Source organism: Cololabis saira, chromosome 2 (genome assembly GCF_033807715.1).
Source record: "Cololabis saira isolate AMF1-May2022 chromosome 2, fColSai1.1, whole genome shotgun sequence".
Taxonomy (NCBI): Eukaryota; Metazoa; Chordata; class Actinopteri; order Beloniformes; family Belonidae; genus Cololabis; species Cololabis saira.
Window position 1 is genome coordinate 25,337,312 of NC_084588.1, and position 18,599 is coordinate 25,355,910.

Here is an 18,599-nt window from a genome sequence, read left to right on the forward strand (position 1 = left end):
GAACTCTTCCTCGTAGAGGAAGAAATACATGACCAGGTTGAATTTGGGGGAGTGGCGTACCATGGCGTCCCAGCTGCTCTTCTTGATGGTGTGGAACTGCTGGCCTGGATTCTCACTCACCACATCGATCCGGAGATGCTCAAGGTGAACGTGCTTCTCTGAGGAGAGCGCAATGAGGAGCTCGTCGCTCAGCAAGTGGTAGTTGAGAGCCAGCTCTCTCAGGCCATGGCACTGATCAGCCACACACAGGATGCCTGGATACAGAAAAAAGTAGCATGTCAAAGTTTTCCTGAAAGGGGCCGTCCCATATCGTGTGTGTGAACAGAGCCATGATTTAGTGCTTCACTTTTACTCACTCGTATTCACAAAGTTAGTAAGCTGTGTGCAAACATCAGATGCCCACTGAATTGGTAGCAACTCTGAATGTGTAATTTAAATGTAATGTTGATAAAAGCTTTGATAATAAAATTACGCAAATCCGTTGTGGAATCTTGCCTCTGCACCTTGAGACAGGACGTTATCGAGGGGTCCCAGAAGAAGAGAGGATTTGTCCTTACTGTAACATTAATGACATTGAAAATGAGTTCCATTTTTTATTTTATTGTCCTCTGTATCATGAGCTGCGTCAAAAATTATTTGATAGATGTAAGAATCTGGATTTGATGTGGGTAAGCGATGCTGAGAGACTCAAATGGATTTTTGATCATAAAATATTTGCACTTGCTGACTATTTGGAGAAAGCGTGGGATAGGCGAAGAAAAGTAACATATATGTAAGAATATACATTCTGGTTTTTGATTTATTTATTTATTTATTTTGTTTTTTCCAGTGTACATTGTGCAGCTCCCAATTAAGTGTGTGTGATATTGTGTATTTGATGATTTTCTGTTTCTGGTGTCTTATAATCCCGTAAAGGGATGGGTCTTCGGACATGACACAAAAATAAAATTCATTCATTCATTCATTCATTCATTCATACATACACATGCTTTTTTTGTTCTGAAGAAAAAAGTACCTGCAGGTGAAACATGAGGGCAGCTGCTCATTTTCAGCAGTTTGAGGGTGTCACTGTTGTTGGCCACCAGAACCTTGAGAGAAGGGTCATCCACAGGGGTATCATCGATCTTCAAAGAGGACAGGGATTTGGAGTTTACAAAAACCACCGTCAGTGCTGAGATGAAGTGAGACTGTTGACAGTAAAGCAGCAAGAGAGAGAAACATTAGGATAAGTTCAACTATGGCCCTCACAGCTGCACAGAATATATTTTTGGGGAGGTAACCCCTTAACCCTAACCAACAGTGGAAAAAAGGATACAACTCACAGTATCCAAAAGCCAAATATTCAGATCCATACAAAAAAATAAATGAATTCCTAGCTCTGTAAATCAGTTCTGCTATACGTGTGTATTACCACCTTCCATCCCACTTTTTTGTGGATGAACTTGCATTCAAGGGCTTGTAAGGCACAATATCAAATAAAACAAGACAAAAGAAAAACGAATTATCAAAACACCAAGGTGCCTTTTGGTGTTTTTATCATTAGTTTTCCTTTTATATGAAGGAATAAAAGAAAAAACATGCAAATGCACAGCAATGTCATATTGTGTACCGTTTGTCCTCCAAGAACAACAATGAAAGAAAACAAAGGCTGGTTTTGACATTTTAGTCTGGCGATTTACAATTCTTTAATTTCTACACCTTCCCCCAGGCACTTGGCATCAGTCAAACCAGCTACGATTCAGACATCAATCACAGACCGGAGGGCTATAAATGGATGAGCTGTGACGTCCCTTCAGGCTTACCTTGGGCATCTCCATGAAGCTGGGCCTAGCTGTGGAAATGAGACCCAGGGTTTTCAAAGAGCAGTTCACAAGCTGGGAGAGGATGTCACACGCTGCCTCTGCAGACTCTCTGCTGCTGTCCACCTGCATGGCACAAAGACAAAAATCAAAAACAGGAAACCACAGCATGCTTTTTTAATCACTTCAACTACGCACTCCTCTCCATCACACCTTGAAGCTGACGTACTGCAGGTGGTCCGAGTGCCTTTTGATGATCTGTTTGATTAGCTCTGGGTGAGTGGCCTTCAGGTAGGAACTGGCTGGCTGGGTCAACTCGAACTCAAAGCAGCGCCACAGCTCTGGCATGTGGAAGGCCTCATTCCAACCGCGACACACCTACAGAGACAACAGAACTGACTTCATATCAGATGATCATGGAATTCTTTCTTTGACCTTTGTAGTCAGGAAAATTTAAAAAAATGTCAATCCTTTGAAGAGATGACAAAATGCAGCTTACTCGAAGCAGAAACCTCTGCTAACGTTTTTGGCTCTCACCTCAATAATTATGTGAAGATGTCTAGACCACTTTGAACAGGAAAAAGATCCGGTATATGTGCCAGCTGCTCTATTTGAGGACTAGTTGAAAGTCTCATTGATCGCAACCAGCACTCGTGAAAGAAAAGTGTGAATAACTAAGTCATTAAACTTTTAAATCATAATCCATTAATGAATTGCTTTTATGAATCATGTTATATACATGCAAATTGCAGATTATGCACATTTGGTAATGACATAATTTAGCGACTTCTAGCTACTTTTAAACAGGCGGGTCTTTCAAAGAACAGATTATTTGAGCAACCCTACCAACACTTGCTGTCTAGCCTAAATAATTTTCATTTAGTGTGAAACAAGTTTTCTGTGCTATAATGGACTTGTCCTCAATTAGAGCCATATGAAATCCGTGTTAACGGAATCGCGGACGGAATCGCGGAAATGACCAATAAAAATGGAATTAGAATAAAACGCGGAATATTACAGAATTGGCCCTAATCTGGGTTTAAATTCAGTTTTCGGGAGAAAATGGAACATTAGAAATCAAGTGAAGACGGTGGAGCGAGCTTAAGCCACGCACGCGAACGCGCATATACACAACACACACGTGCTGCTGTTTACATCATGATCGTCAAATGGTTTTACATTTTAATTTGAAGGTTTAACAGGATGTTCAATGTGTTTATGTGAGTTAAGATAACTGACCAGCGTCCTCCATGCAGTTGTGCTGTGTGTTAGGGCGGAAACAGAGCTCTCTGATTTTCACAATAAAATGGTACGGGCGTGTACTTCCACTTCCACAGTGCTCCACAAAAAACAATGACATCCAAGCGAGCGGCTCCCTCCCCTCTAGGGTCTGCAAAAAAGTTACGGAACTCCACACTAAGTGCTACATACAGAGCAGAGCAGTACGCTGACTTCTATGCATCAGGCAACAAGCTTTTTTGTAAATATTGTCAACATACGGTGGACTGGACTCGAAAAAACACGTGCGACGATCACATAGCCTCCAAAAGCCATGTAAGGAACAAGGAAAAACAACGTGCTTCTCAAAGCACACCAGCCCTGCAAGACTTTGTGGCTGTTTGCGCCGAGTCTGATATCCCTTTGAACAAGCTTAAGAAGCTACGACCGTTTCTAGTGAAACACTGCAAGCAGGGAGGATCGCTGCCCGAGAACGAAACGACGCAGTGATTCTTAACCATAGGGCCGCGGCCCACACTTGGGCCACGAGCGCCATCTAGTGGGCCGCAAAGATTATTACAGGGGAAGAAAGAAAAACTGCAAAACTGTTCAATTGTTAAGATGTGTTTATATTAATTTATTATAAAAATGTGTTGAGACAATTAACAAAGAAAAGGGGAAATTCAAACTGCTGGTAAATAAATAAAATAAGATAGCATTTGAAATAAAATAAAATCTATTTTATTTTTAAGAGAGAAAAATATGTGTAATTAAAGTTACACATGTTAAGTTGCAAATATGTACTTTTTTTAATATAACAGTCAGATGCAGATGTTGATACAACTATGAGGCTACTTGAATATATATATATATATATATATATATATATATATATATATATATATATATATATATATATATATATATATATATATATATATTATGATGTTCTGGACCTTCGCTTGAGTAAATTTTCTCTAAATGGACCTCTTAAAGTTGAATACCCCTGCTATACAGTGTTAATATTTAACTTAAATATTTAAGTTGCTGCCTGCATTGTTGCATAGTTTGATGCATTATTGTTGTTCATTTGTGCACTTTATGTTATTTTTATAACAAAACTCTGTGTTTATTATTTATTATTTCTCTTTAAAATGTAATTGAACAGTATTTCACTAATTTCAGGCACTTTAAACATTAAATGGACTGTTATATATTATTAAATTGTGGACATTTATTCATTCCCACTTACCAGACACTTTTTTTTAATGGTAAAAATGACGATAAAAAGCAAAATACAGAATTCAGAAATATTAAAATGGAAAAAACGGAATTTGAGAAAAAATAAAACGGAATTGGGCAAAAAATAAAACGGATTTCATATGGCTCTATCCTCAATGCTCTTTGAGTGAGTTACCATCTACAATCCACTGACTATAGTTTGCCAAAATTGCATGCATCTCAAAGCACATGTGTAATTCAGTTCATCATGGCAGTCCACTAAAATGTGAGCAGATTTCTTTTGGTTTAATTAAGTTGGTTCTATTTCTTCTTATTCTTTTAGTATTCTTGGTCATGGTAACTGGTATTTTACCATTATACCTAGCATTTTTTGTAGTGCAATTTTTATTCTATTTATGTTGTAATTTATTTATGTAACTGCTAAATTTTATTATACAATTTGTATTTTATTTTCGATTTAGTATTTGTTTTCAAGAGATTTGTGGGAGTGCACCATGGTTGCTAATAATCATAATTTCAATATTGACCAAAATATTCATTATATATATATACATACACACACAGTATATATAAATAAAACAGGGATTCTTTGCAATAATTTAATTATCATTATTGTTATTTAAAAAGGGAAAAAAAACAACTGTTTTTCCCATGGTTCCGTGTCATCATAGAATGACATCAGATTCATGTCTGTGGTTACATTTGCTGTGATTGGTTAGTCAATATCTAACCTGTCCCCTTTAGAAAACAATTAGACAGGAATAATGTGAGGTTGAAGCTGGAAACAGGGTAAAAAGTTGACAATATTGTCTGACATGTGGTGAAAGAATGCTCATCATACATGATGTTTTCCTAAATGCTGCCGCTATCTGATTGCTTTCAGTGAACAACCAGCGTTGTTGCTTCACTTCAGTCTTTCAGAAGTGAATGAGGTGTGATAGTGACGCTGCCATGCAGCAGCACTCATCAGATTGTTCTTGCAAAACATCAGACAACTCAAAATGAGACACTGGCTGTCACGATAAACATTCATTTCAGGCAGATACTGGTTTTTCGGGTACCTGAGAAGCATACGCCCTGTCCAGCAAAGGCAGGTGCTGGAAAACATGAAGCAGTATCTCCTGGGGCAAACGCTCCCAGTTGGTTCCCCCTTTTCCTAAATCTTTCTCCCTCTTCTGCTTGCAGGACCGTTTAAGAGTCTTGTCACACCCGCTGCTGGGGCCCCCTCCATCCGCTTGCTCATTCCCTTGGAGGCCTCGTTTCATCCTAGATAATAAACAGATGGATGTGCTAGGTTAACGGACTTTAAGTTACCAAACAAGCATAATGTTACACTTTTATTAACAAGCTATGAGTCTACATCTGGGTTGATGCACACTTATAGAACGGCCAATTTTTTTAAGTATACTATTATTTTTTTTACTGCAGCTGTTTAAATCACTGGATGAGACACAAACTCATTTCTCTGCTGCTGTTTCATCCATTAAGCCGGATTTTCTTTAACTTGCCCACTGACTCTACTGAGTCTTATCTAATGTGACTGTGAATGTGTAAATCAATGTACATTTGTTTGACAGTATCAACTTAAAAGGCACCTTTTTTCATTTCCACACTTGATCCTATGCATTTTGTATTGATTGTCCCTGAATTACTAGGATGTTTTACCACCTAAACCATAGGCTGTATAAAAACAAAACCTGTGTGACACACTCATGTGGGCAAGTCAAACTCAAAGTCCGCTCGTGATTTTTTTTTTTTTTTTTTTTTTTAAAGCTGGCCCACAGGAAACAAGCAAAGACAGTTATATACTATATACACATCTGTAGTGTTTCAGAGACTTACATAGACCATAATGACATGTTCCACAATTCATCTAAATGTCACTACCTGCTTCTTCATGATGCTAAAACAGTTTTCGTTCGTTTGTTCGTTTTGTTTATATCGAACATGTATAAAAAACAAGAAAAAAGATAAGAAAACAAATACAGGTGGGCATTCCACCACATAAAGAAAAAACAACAACACCAAGACACATATTTCAGTTACATGTTCGAAAAGGAGTGGGGGGGAAGTATAAACTTATTTAATCCCACCCCCTTTCCACAACTAAACATAAATTATATGTCAGTATTTACTTTTTATACTATACACTAATTTGTAAAAATATATATTATTTTTACAAAAATAACCTGTTTAATACCATATGTAAGCTCTATCATAAATATACTATAACTATGATATAAATATAATACGTATATCTAAGTATATAAACATACAAAGACAACATGATGAAATAGCAGAACACACACAGCTGATGATCTTTAAACACAGTCTTCACTTTTATACCTCAAATAAACAATTTCTTTATATTTCTTCTTAAATTGTTTTATGTTTGTACATTCTTTTAACTCCAAATTCAAACCATTCCACAGTTTAATTCCACCCCTGTGATTAAATCAGAGATTTAAAACAAATAATGTCCAAGAAAAATGAACAAATAAAACTTATGCAGAGAGAAGACAGATTAAAGAAAGATGGGATGCAAAAAACACATAAAAAGTAGATTTAATGAGTCTTGATGAGCCACAATGAAAACCTTGTACAGACAGACGACACGCCTCCCCGTTTCATTAGCAGTAGCCAGTTAAGGCTGATTTATGGTTCCGCGTTACACCAACGCAGAGCCTACGGCGTACGGTGTGCGTCGCCGCGTAACCTACGCCGTACCCTACTGCGTAGGCTCTGCGTCGATTTAACGCGGAAGCATAATTCAGGCTTTAGTGTGAACTAAAATTAAAACAGTAATAACGCAAACAAATAACTTAGACTAACTTTGAATAATGGAAAGACTTTACCTGGCTTTCACCCCCCGTCGTTTGCTGTTTCTTTGGCGAGATCACTCAACGTCAACCGGGAGCGACACAAGAAAACTGCGCAGAAGGTGTCGGAGCGATGACACACATTGGACCATATGACAGCGCAGCGACACCTGACTACAACACCTTCAGAGAGGGATTTCTAAAAGCGTTTGGGTTTTCCCGGCGCCTGACACCAGTTTCTCTTCACAACTCTGCTACAATACTTTAGTCGTCGGCGGCTAAAGATGGCGTTTGTGTTGTTGAGCGGAGAAACTCGGAGAGCTGCAGTTGTAGTGAACGGCCAGCAGGGGGAGATGTTCTCACTCAAAACACTCCAAGAGGGGGCACTGTACTGATTTAAAAAAGATATTGATAGGAATCTTTATTTCGAGCATATTATAAATAAAAAAGAAAAACAATTGCACAAAACGTCAGCAAAGAATACAAATAAACAGTCATTAAACAAAATCAAAGGGAAATACACCTCCATGCTAAAAAAAACTTATGAGGTCCTACCCCTTTGTTTCTTTTTCAATTTTGCTTGAATACAAAATAAAAATAAATATGAATAAATATAACAGCAAGCTTTACTTTATCAAAAAATATACTTGTTATTACATTATAAAAATATTACAGCACTTCATTGCAATATTGTACCTGAGCATTATACATATAAATATACCTGAGCATTCTAAATATTATACCAGAGCACTTATAAATAATATACCTATACAACACACATATATGTATATATATGTGTATATATGTATATATATATATATATATATACACACATGTTATAATATATATATATACACACATGTTATAATTATAAACATGTTATAAGGTCATATAAATACATGTTATAATGTAATTATATATATATATATATATATATATATATATATATATATATATATATATATATATATATATACATATATATATATATATATGTTATAAGGTAATAATATATGTATATATGTTATAATGTAAATATAAATATTACTAAGAATACTATAGAAATATTCATTTAATGTAAATACCATGTCATAGCTATCCGTTTCTGGTTATTTTCATATAAAAGTACGTTTTTCAATGTTTATAATTATTCACAAGTATGCAGTGTCATAACTACATCTCTGACGTTCATAACAAACCAAACTGTTTGAAAATCTGTTGAGAATTGAGCAAGTTAAGGTTGTTTTGTAGTACAGGCACCATTAAACACAATGTTATGAGTGAGCGAGCTCTCCTGTGGCAAGATGGCCCCCGTGTGACGACGTCGCAGCAGCGCGGACGAGTCATCTAGCCCCGTGATTCCCAACTCCCGGTCCCCGGACCGGTACCGGGCCGTAGAGCTGTTACTACTGGGACGTGAAATGGCTTGTGTTCCGATCATAATTAGGGCTGCAACGATTCGTCGACGTTGTCGACAAAAAGCGATAATCAGCGTGTCTCAAGTGTCTCAGCGCAGCTTTTTTTTTTTTTGCGTCTCAGCGCAGCTGCGGGTAACAAAACTTCAAAAGTTCGGGAGCATTTTAGCCTGGATATGGCGAATAAAAAGAAGACTTGCAAGGTTTGCAAAGGAGACCTTGCTTATCACGGGAGCACGTCGGTAATGCACGAGCATTTGAAGAGAAAAAGCACCTCGGACAGTTGAACGAAACGGACTCGCCTTGGTAAGATATTAAGCGTATTTTGGCTTTAAAAGAGAGCTTTAACGTTATGCCTGACTGTGCCTGACAAAAGTATTTTAAATTAAATGCATGCAGACCGATGAAGAGCCACCATGGACCCCTTTCTGCAAAAGAAGCAGACCTGTTCCCCGCACCAGACGACTGCGCTCACTGATCAATACTGCAGATGCTGATCTGTGATATGAGCAGCTCTCCACGGTTGATGCTGACGGGTTTCAACAAATGATACACCAGTTCAACCCACAGTACGTCCTGCCATCCAGAACCCATTTACCCACTTGATGTAAAAGAAATACGAGACTTTTTATTTCATTTTATCATTTATTTTTTATATAACAATTGTCTGTCCTTAAAAAATGAAAAATAATGGACAGAGGTTTATTTATTTATGGATTTATGTCTATACTGACTGATCACTGTTCCTGTCCTTGGTTTTATTATTTACTTTTTGTATGAACAGCAGCAAAGTTGAATAAAATATCTATTTTTCATTGAAGTACCCATCTTTCTCGTGTTTATTATCATTTGCCACATAATTAAAGCAACCTCATACTAAATTTAAGAAAACAATTTTTGCATTTTTTTGTCATATAATTTCATCCAAAACTTGTATAAATCGAAATGTGTTTCTTTGAGTGGCAGCCCTGTCATGGCTTGGCGGACAATAAGTTCTGGTACCCGACCGGACTGAACAGCGCAATGCACAGGTGCTGCAGGTTAGGCACAGTCAGCTGCAGAGATGAGCGGACCCCAGCAAACCTCCATGAGCCGTTTCTTTACTTGTTCTTCGAGTAAAAGAAATAGTGATGAACAAGTGGAAAATCCTACCCAAAAGAAAAAGCTTTAATCGCAAGTACGACATTATGTATATAAAATACGGATTTGTTGCAACGGGCGATTTGGAGGCGCCAAACCCACTATGTATTTTATGTGGAGAAACGCTCGCCAACGAAGCAATGAAGCCATCCAAGCTTCAAAGACACTTAAAGGAGCTTGAGGCTGGATTGAGGCAGGATTTATGAAAAAAATTCTCTCCGTTGCCTTGAACAGACTGTGTGCTGCAAAATGTGCCGTGCCGGCTTCGCTGTTGGCTGCAGTACCCCCGACGGCCGTCGTGGCGAAAGGTGGCGCTAGAGAGTCTCATTTCTTACAAGGAGCCTCATGCTCCTTTAAATACAAAACATTCTTCTCTCAAAGACAAACTAGTGGATTTTTTCGAAAGGAAAAAACGTGAGTTAGATTTGCAGAAGCAAGTTTTAAAGGCCACAACATCAGCTAACGTCACTGCAACGAGGGCTTCATATCTTGTTGCTCACCGGATTGCAAAAGCTAAAAAGCCCTTTACAATTGGAGAGGAGCTAATACTGCCCGCTGCAAAAGACATCTGCCTCAAACTTTTGGGGGAAAAAGCAGCTGGCAAAGTGGGAAAGGTTCCACTTTCCAACAATACTGTTGCAAGGAGAACTGATGATATTGCCGAGGATATTGAAGGACAATTGCTGGACAGAATAAAAGCATCTCCGTGGTATGCAATACAAGTGGACGAATCTACTGATGTGGAAAATTCTATTTCTAAAATGTTTATTAAAATTGACATAAATTGTCAACCGGTCCCTGAGCTTTTTGTTTATACTTCTGCTGGTCCTTGGCACAAAAAAGGTTGGGAACCCCTGGCTAGCATCTAGCCTTTATATATGTCTATGATGTGAATGAATGGCGTTTACTGCAAAAAAAACAACAAGTCCCAGCATGCATCACGCACTGGAAACCAGGAAGTGCATGCGGCATGATTTTACCGCAGCAAACTTTTAACACAAATTAACACCACAAACGCTGTCAAATGAACATGGATCGCAACGCAAAAAATACCGCACGTTATTCTTAACTAATTCGGCGTTGTCAATAAGTTTATGAAAGATATTAATTGTGTGTTTTCACGTGGGGAATTGTAAACACAAAAGCAAAGCAAAGCCGCGCACGGAACATCAAAGCGAAACCATCAAAGCGGGCAGCATGACAGCAACAAGGAAGCAGACAACGCAAGCAAATAATAAGTCAACAAGCAAAATAAAGTTGCTAAAGCTTTGGCTGTCTGTCAGCTGTTCACCTGCGCCGGTGTGGGATACGCCCCCCATTTAAAGGGGTATGCTAAATCATGAATGAAATAATGTTTGCTCCATACTACAAATGAAATTAAAATTCTAATATTAACATTATTAATAAAGGTCACTGTGTTGTATGGATTACTGTGTAGGAACTTCATTACCCAGCATGCCCTGGGTGCTTAGCACATGCGCAGTAGCTTCAGTAGCACTGGATATACAGAGCGCAAGCTGGAAGTGTCAGTTGTTGTTGTTGCCATGACAGCTAGTCGTTATTATAACGGCCGGTGAATAAACGTCCTGAAGAGACCAGCTACACGCTTTGTCTGCTATATACCAAAGATACTCTATACAGTTTATTGAACGTCTCTGTATATAATTATATATTAAAGGGGACATATTATGGCATTTAATGTATATTTTAAACAGGCCTTGAATGTCTTAAAAACAATCTAAAGCTTGTTTTTTCTACATAAATCAGAAATTCAGCCTGTGGGCCATGTCTTTAGTTTTACCGCTTCTAAAGCCTTTTTCTGTGCTTCATTCTAAGGGGTGGCGAGGCTATGATAATGAGGCTCTGCGCTGATTGGCTGCTTGAATGACGTGTAGCAGGGGAGGAGACAAAGCGTCGCTCCGGGGAGAAGAGCAGCGGCTGCGTAGCAAAGCGTGTCCACGGTTCTGCGTTAAATCGACACGTACCCTACTCCGTAGGCTCTGCATTGGTGTAACGCGGAACCATAAATCAGCCTTTAGTCACCTCGTCTTCACACAGGAAGATTGAATTTAATTCTAAACAGGTACACCACGGTTATTTACTCCAATTCCTCATCATTTCACTTCTTATGTTACAAGACAAATGAATCATGTTAACTGTAAAGAAATCACAACACTGAATTTTCACAAATGACAACTTTATTGTTAAAATATATAAATAAAATTGATGCACTATTGTTGGGTCAAGGAAGGACCGCGCGTCTTCTGAATGTGTCGTTGAACAGCTCCAGGTGCATTGCTTGGAAAATCTGAAAGCACAGAAGAAAAATGTATTACGGTACTGAGCCGCCGGCTCCCCCGGAGCCCCTGGGTTCGGAGCTCCGAACCCGGAGCTCCTCGATGGTCCGGTCCGTGAGCAGCTCCGGTGCTCCGGAGCTAAGCTAAATACTTAGCCCATGCAAAGATCATACAAATATAAATAACATAAAAAATAACGTCACTTACCGCTGACTCGTGTGCAGTTGCCGGGTCCGTGCTGTTGGAACTGATCCTTTTATGAGGGTAAATGTCGATGCAAAACCTCATTTTAACTCTCCCTCGCTGTTGAAACCGGTGGAAAACAGTCACCGCTGCTGAACAATGGCGGAGCTCCAGCCGGTGGAGAGAGCAGGTTGTGGGCGTGGTTTCAGCAGCGGAGGCTGACCTATGGAAATCTGCTCCCGTCGTGACTCACAACGGGAGCAGATTCTAAACGGCGCAAAAAAATCACATGACACTGGGGGATTCTGTTGGGCGGGGGTCACAGACCTTGCAGAAATTCATGGGATTTCATCTCCCCTCTGCTGGCAGGGTGAGGGGAGACCACTTTATATATGTTAAAACAAGAAAAAACGTGTTTTTCATAATAGGTCCCCTTTAAGACAGACAACACAGTCACTTAAACACAACACCATTTTATATACTTACATTATGCTGAATCCCCACACAATCACTATCTCATGTGTTATCTTCCCTGTATTTGGCAAAAATCTTTTCTTTGTATTTGCTTTTGAACCTGTAGATAGTTGGACATTGTTTCAGCTCCTTAGACTGTTCCATAGCCATGCGCGGACTAATGCACAGGCTTCCCTAGGCTGCAGCCTGGGGGCCCCACGTGTGGAGGGGCCCTGGGATTGATTGGTCAAACTATTTTTTAGAAATGTAAATACGTTACAATGGTATAAAAAAAAGTGAACTCTATTGGTCCGCGGGTCACTCTGAAGGTTGATTTATGGTTCCACGTTACACCAACGCAGAGCCTACAAGTCAACAGTGCTGCGTAACCTAAATCTACCATGGCCTCAGCGTTAGGGCTTGGCCAGGCGGGGCTTTATAAATATATGGGCTTTATAAATTTATTAAATATATGAGCGCGGAGTCGGCGTGGTGACGAGCCGGGCGCGCGCCGGCGGACAGTGGAGTCGCGCTGTGAAGCCTGATTTATGGTTTTGCGTTAAATCGACAAAGAGCTACGCCGTAGGGTGCGCGTCGCTGCGAACCCTACGGCGTAGGCTCTGCGTTGGTGTAACCCGACTCCGGCTCCCAGCATCCTGTCAGCCCCAAAACCGGCTCCCCGCATCCTGCCTGCGGCGTCCCCAGACCGACTCCCGGACCCGCCTGCTCTGATTCTGCTTGGTGTTGTGCATTTGGGTTCTCTGTCCTTTTGAACCGTGACATAAGGAGCATTTGGGGGCATTAGCAGGATCAAGGTCTGGGTAAGATGAGAGCCGTGGTCTCACATATGTAGTGCCGTCGTCCACCACAGATGATATCATCCCAGGAGTTTAACCAACCTTCCTTTTCAATATTTTTTGGTGGTACAATGGCAACACAGTCCTGTCCTGCCCTATCACTGTCCCAGAAGGGGATGGCGTTGTTAGGTTCATTTTCATTCCAGTAATTTACATCCGCCATGACACCATTTCCATTGACCCAAAGGAAGGTGTTCTCTTTCCCCATGTCCTGCAGGCCGATCCACGCTGAATGGAAATTTTCTTCAGGATGCATATTTTTGTACTGGAAGGTCATGTTGGTCAATAATGCCTGGTCTTCAGCATCCAGAACAACAGCCAAATCACCCGACTTATCTAGACAGTCCCTGCGAGCATCTTCCCAGTTTTTTTTTATATCGGACAGGAGAAAACAGCGTGACGCATGCTCAACCCAGCCAGGCATGCAACTTAAGCACTGCAGAGTGTCTTTGTTGCAGAAATTCCAGAGGAAGGACAGTCTGTTGGAGGACAAGATTGAATGTTGTTTTGTATTAGTTTCCTCCAGTTGCGCTTGGATGAGGTTATATTTGTCCAGAGTTGAGTTGAGATGCACCTTCAGCTCTTTGTTCTCCATCTGAAACTCATTGAGCAGCACCTTCAGTTGGAGGATCTCATTTTCCAGTATGGAAACGTTTTGATAAGATGAGTTCAGAAGTTGTTTCAGCTTATTGTTGTTACTGTGTTGGTTTTTTATCTCAACAACGAGGAAGCCAATTGCAATCGAAGAAAGAATGAAGATCAAGATTGAACAAAGTTGCCATCTGTATCGCGGTATGTTAATGACGCCAGGCGTTTCTTCTCTTTGATCTTGATTACCTGAGGCACTTTCATCACACCTGAAGACAAAAAAGAAAAAAAAAGGATAAAATCAAATATTGCATTGGTGCACCCAGATGTAACTGAAAAAATTCAAATGATCATTTCAATTTGTTCAGTTGAACAGAATTGATTGGATTTGGGATGACCCAACATGATGATACATTATCAGCTCTCCATCACAAACAATTGTTTGGTATGATGGTAGTGTCCATCTTAATCAAAGTTCTTCTTAGAAATGTGATCTCTCTTAAATGTTTATACGGATTTCTAATTGCGTCTTGGTTAAAACCAAGTGGTCAGTCAGGGTACAGCAACTTTTTTTATTTCCACATTGGCCTAAGTTGGAAAGTTAAGATTGTCAGTAATGGCGTAGCATATCTTGTTATACCACTGTGTTTTACCAGATGCGCACTAAATGATTGTGTCCAGGTTTGATCTTAGTCTAGTGACACACGTCAAGTTTCTTGTGATATGCTACTCTTATGTGGTAAGATTTCTGAATAAAGTGGCATTTATCTTTTTTTTTTATTACTGAAAAACACTAAATGTCTTTGGTGCAGGACATTGTTGTCAGAAAAAAGAAAAACAGATTTCAGTGATCTGATATCAGATAAAAAGGATGTCATAGTGACAGCATCTCCCATTGTGAATCTTCCTTTTATGTGACAATTTACTGTATTCTACATTGCAAACAAACATTTAATGAAACACTACAAATGCTACACTGACTGTGACTAGCCAACCGTACCCTGAAAAAGGGAAACGTCCCGTATTTGCAAACTAAAGTACTGTACGTGTTCTGTATTGAGCTGGAAGGGGACACACTTTGTCCCGTATTACTGTGAGAGTCAAAAAATAGGCATTAAATGCCAATGGAAAATGTCATTGAGCTGTTGAGTTCATAAGTTATTTTTTTTGTTTTACTACAACTGTAGCCGACAGTCATGGCCTTTGAGGCACAAATATGTTTAGTTTTCTACAGACTTTCTGTTTGCACTTTTGTTATTGCAATGTAACGTGAGGGTTCGATAGGTGGTAATCAGACACTCTTCATGAGAGAAAACAGCAGATGTGAGAGAGTTAGTTTTCCAGCAGAACTTTTACTCAAGCTCCCAGCATCAGAAATGACCATGACAACCAACAACGTCCTTCTTTCTGACCCCATGTGACTAAACCAACCAATCAGGAGCCAGGATTGACCTAGACCAGGGGTTTTCAATTCCGGTCCTCGGGCCTCCCTGCCCTGTATGTTTTAGATGTTGCCTTGTATCAACGCACCTGATTCTAATTAATGGTCCTCATTAGCTTGTCATCAAGGCCTGTACATCTCTGTTGATGACACAGCTCCTTGTATCACGGTGTGCTGAAAGCAGGGTAGCATCTAAAACAAGCAGGACAGGGGGGCCTGAGGACCGGAATTGAAAACCCCTGACCTAGACCGAGGAAAGTACTGTAAGAAGGTAAAACCAAATAAACACATTCAAAAGAGTGTTTTAACTGTTGTGCTGGTATAAACATCTGAATCTGTAAACATGTAAATAATAAAGCACACATGCATAACTAATTAACTATATAAACATTGTAAATATATATTTTCTGGCTAAATTAACTTCATCTTTAAATCTTACAGCAACAAAAATGTGCACTATTACAGAATGGATGTTTTGCTTTCTTTCTATTGTTTTATATTAATGTATACAATTTTAAGTTAAGCAGGACAGGTTTCTGTTTAAGAAAGATACTTATTTTTTTCAGTTCATTTTGTATTAAAGTGAATTGCTGGATAATAATTTGTTTTCCATGTGTTCATGGCATTCAAAAATATGCATCTAATTGAATTCAGGTTCGAGTCAAACAGTTAAAAAATCGTTTCACTCACAAAAGAAGGGACCGCGGTTGAATTGGTTTGATATTGGATATTGGATATTATGAATTCAACACCCATAAAACTTGTGATACATACCATTGATTTTGGTCAAACCACTTGTGATGTGTTCATGGTCATCTAGACTATATATCACAAAACAGTAATTATTAAAAAATCATATATATGGGCATATATATGGGCTGATTTAAAAATCATATACAGTATATGGGCTGATTTAATGTGGTTTAATGAATTCAACACCCATAAAACTTGTGATACATACCACTGATTTTGGTCATATTGCTTGTGATGTGTTCATGTTCATCTAGACTATATATCACAAGAGAGTAATTATTATTAAATCATATTATGGGCTGATTTAATTAGGTTTAATGAAAACAATCGGTGTTATGTATCACAAGTTTTATGGGTGTTGAATTCATAATATCCAATATCCAATATCAAACCAATTCAACCGCGGTAAAGAAGGGGCTAAAAAATGCCGATGAGGTGTCCCTTATTTATGTTTTAGGGAGTTGGAAACCCTAACTGTGACAGTCAAGCAGTGGCGTCAATTCAGTGGAAGCTAAGGTATGGCAAGGTTACGAGTCACAGAACTTAACTAGAGTATCAATCAACACGTCCAGCAAATACTCATCACAGAAGTCTGCTATGTAGCTGATCTGTGTGGTCAAGAAAACTGGAACTTTTTCAAATGCAGTCTCGCTCACTGCAAAAACTCAAAATCTTACCAGGAATATTTGTCTTATTTCTAGTTAAAATGTCAAATTTTTAGTCAAAAAATCTCATTACACTTAAAACAAGATTCATTACCAGAAAAATAACTTGTTATTTGACCATTTTCACCTGTTTCAAGTAAATTTTCACTTGAAATAAGCAGAAAAGTCTGCCAGTGGGACAAGATTTATCTTCTCATTACAAGCAAAAAAATCTTGTTCCACTGGCAGATTTTTCTACTTATTTTAAGTGAAAATCTACTTGAAACAGGTGAAAACGGTTGTCTGAAATGTAATGAGATTTTTTTTTTACTAAAAATTAGACATTTTAACTAGAAATAAGACAAATATTCTTGTTAAGATGAGTTTTTGCAGTGTATAATAACTAGTGAAATCGATCATGTTCTGATTTGCATTTGTAGTTATTCTATATGTATTATAGAATAATCAATACAAAGAGACAGAGTAATTCCATAAATGTATTTAAAAAAACAAACATTTACATTTAACCCTTGAAGCCAAGGTGTGGCAGCTGCCAGACCTTGCCATACCCAATTGACGCCCCTGCAGTCAAGATGTCCAAGACGAGTTGGGGACAAACCTGGCAAAAGCCAAAATGCTACCCGAGTAACCCCGTACACTCAACAACACAGGACAAGATAAAGTGACGACAGTGCTTTGGCTAAAAGAACAAAGAGGACGGCCCCAAGATAAGAAGCAAGATAAATTAAAACATCAGTAGATAAAAAACACTACAATATTCAAACCAATTTCATTACCTTTCGCTGACATTGATGCTCTGTGGGTCAATAACGTCCTCTTGGCTTGAATTTTCCACAGGTGTTTCAGCGGAGCCGTCCATCACCACAGCAGTTTCAGCCACCTGCTGCACCTCAGTCGCCGGTGGCTGCTCCGCAGACCTGCGGTCCATCTCGGCATAACTTGCTTCCTCAGGCTTGGATATCTCTTACTTTCTAATGATTTGGTCGGATAAGCTTTGTCAAAAAAATAGCTATACTCTTCACGGACTGGTGCGTCCTTGTACTTTGACTGATTCAGTAAAGTTTTGATCTTTCTGACAGCGTTGCCCTAATGAAGGCTCAGTTGCTTTATGTCGTCACGAAGGGGAATGACGTCACGCTGACGCAGTTTTGGGCAGAAGGTTGCCTACACTGATACAGATATTGTGCTTGATCTACATCTATCTAAATAAGTCGAATTTATGCATTAGATTATTAGATCAAGAAAGACTAGTCTTTAACTACTTATTTTTTTGTATTTAAGTAATACATTTTGCAAGTACAGTCAACTTAATTGTGTTTACTTTATTTACCAAAATTAAGTTGACTTTACTTGCAAATGAATTTTGTACATACTAAAAAATTAAGTAGTTTATACAAAGACTAGTCTTTCTTGATCTACATAAAAATCTCATGCGAAAAAATTGCCTTAATTTTTTTAAAGTAGATCAAGCAAGATATTTTTTACTGTGGTGTTCTACTTAAACAAATAAAGCATGTTTCATCTAAACGTTGGTCAATCTGCCCAATAGATTAAAATTGTTAAAGGAAAAGTAAATACAACAAGACCATTGCGTGTTGTTTGTGTAAATGAAAAGATTGCCTTGGATTACATAAATGCTGCTTGTTAAGGAAAAAATGCACAATATCTTGTTTTTTGAAGCAGGTTTAGCGTATATGCGGACCGTTTCCAGCAGAATGGCCGCAGAATG

General features: G+C 38.8%; 2 protein-coding genes across 2 annotated transcripts in view; both read right to left on the reverse strand.

The window, feature by feature from the left end:
* Positions 1-7,371, reverse strand: part of LOC133460696 (F-box/LRR-repeat protein 3-like) — a 9,764-nt gene extending 2,393 nt beyond the window's left edge. Inside the window, exons 1-6 of the mRNA XM_061741430.1 lie at positions 7,115-7,371; positions 5,321-5,525; positions 2,013-2,177; positions 1,803-1,925; positions 1,016-1,187; positions 1-254 (exon numbers count right to left, since the gene is read on the reverse strand). The exon at positions 1-254 is cut by the window's left edge and continues 2,393 nt beyond it. Of these exons, the coding sequence (XP_061597414.1) occupies positions 1-254; positions 1,016-1,187; positions 1,803-1,925; positions 2,013-2,177; positions 5,321-5,524 (918 nt within the window). The 5' untranslated portion in view covers position 5,525; positions 7,115-7,371. The remainder of the gene's footprint in view (positions 255-1,015; positions 1,188-1,802; positions 1,926-2,012; positions 2,178-5,320; positions 5,526-7,114) is intronic.
* A 6,005-nt stretch (positions 7,372-13,376) lies between these two features.
* Positions 13,377-17,798, reverse strand: LOC133456397 (CD209 antigen-like protein B). Its single transcript, XM_061734876.1, has 2 exons — positions 17,647-17,798; positions 13,377-14,280 (listed from the first exon to the last, which is right to left on the reverse strand). The coding sequence occupies exons 1-2, from the start codon at positions 17,796-17,798 to the stop codon at positions 13,377-13,379; spliced, it is 1,056 nt and encodes a 351-aa protein (XP_061590860.1).
* Between the last annotated feature and the right edge of the window lie 801 nt (positions 17,799-18,599).

Coding starts and splice junctions, on each gene's coding strand:
- LOC133456397 (XM_061734876.1), bottom strand. CDS start 17,798: ATGGACCGCAGGTCTGCGGAGCAGCCACCGGCGACTGAGGTGCAGCAG. Junction 14,281..17,646: donor AGCATCAATGTCAGCGAAAG/GTAATGAAATTG, acceptor TTTTGTCTTCAG/GTGTGATGAAAGTGCCTCAG.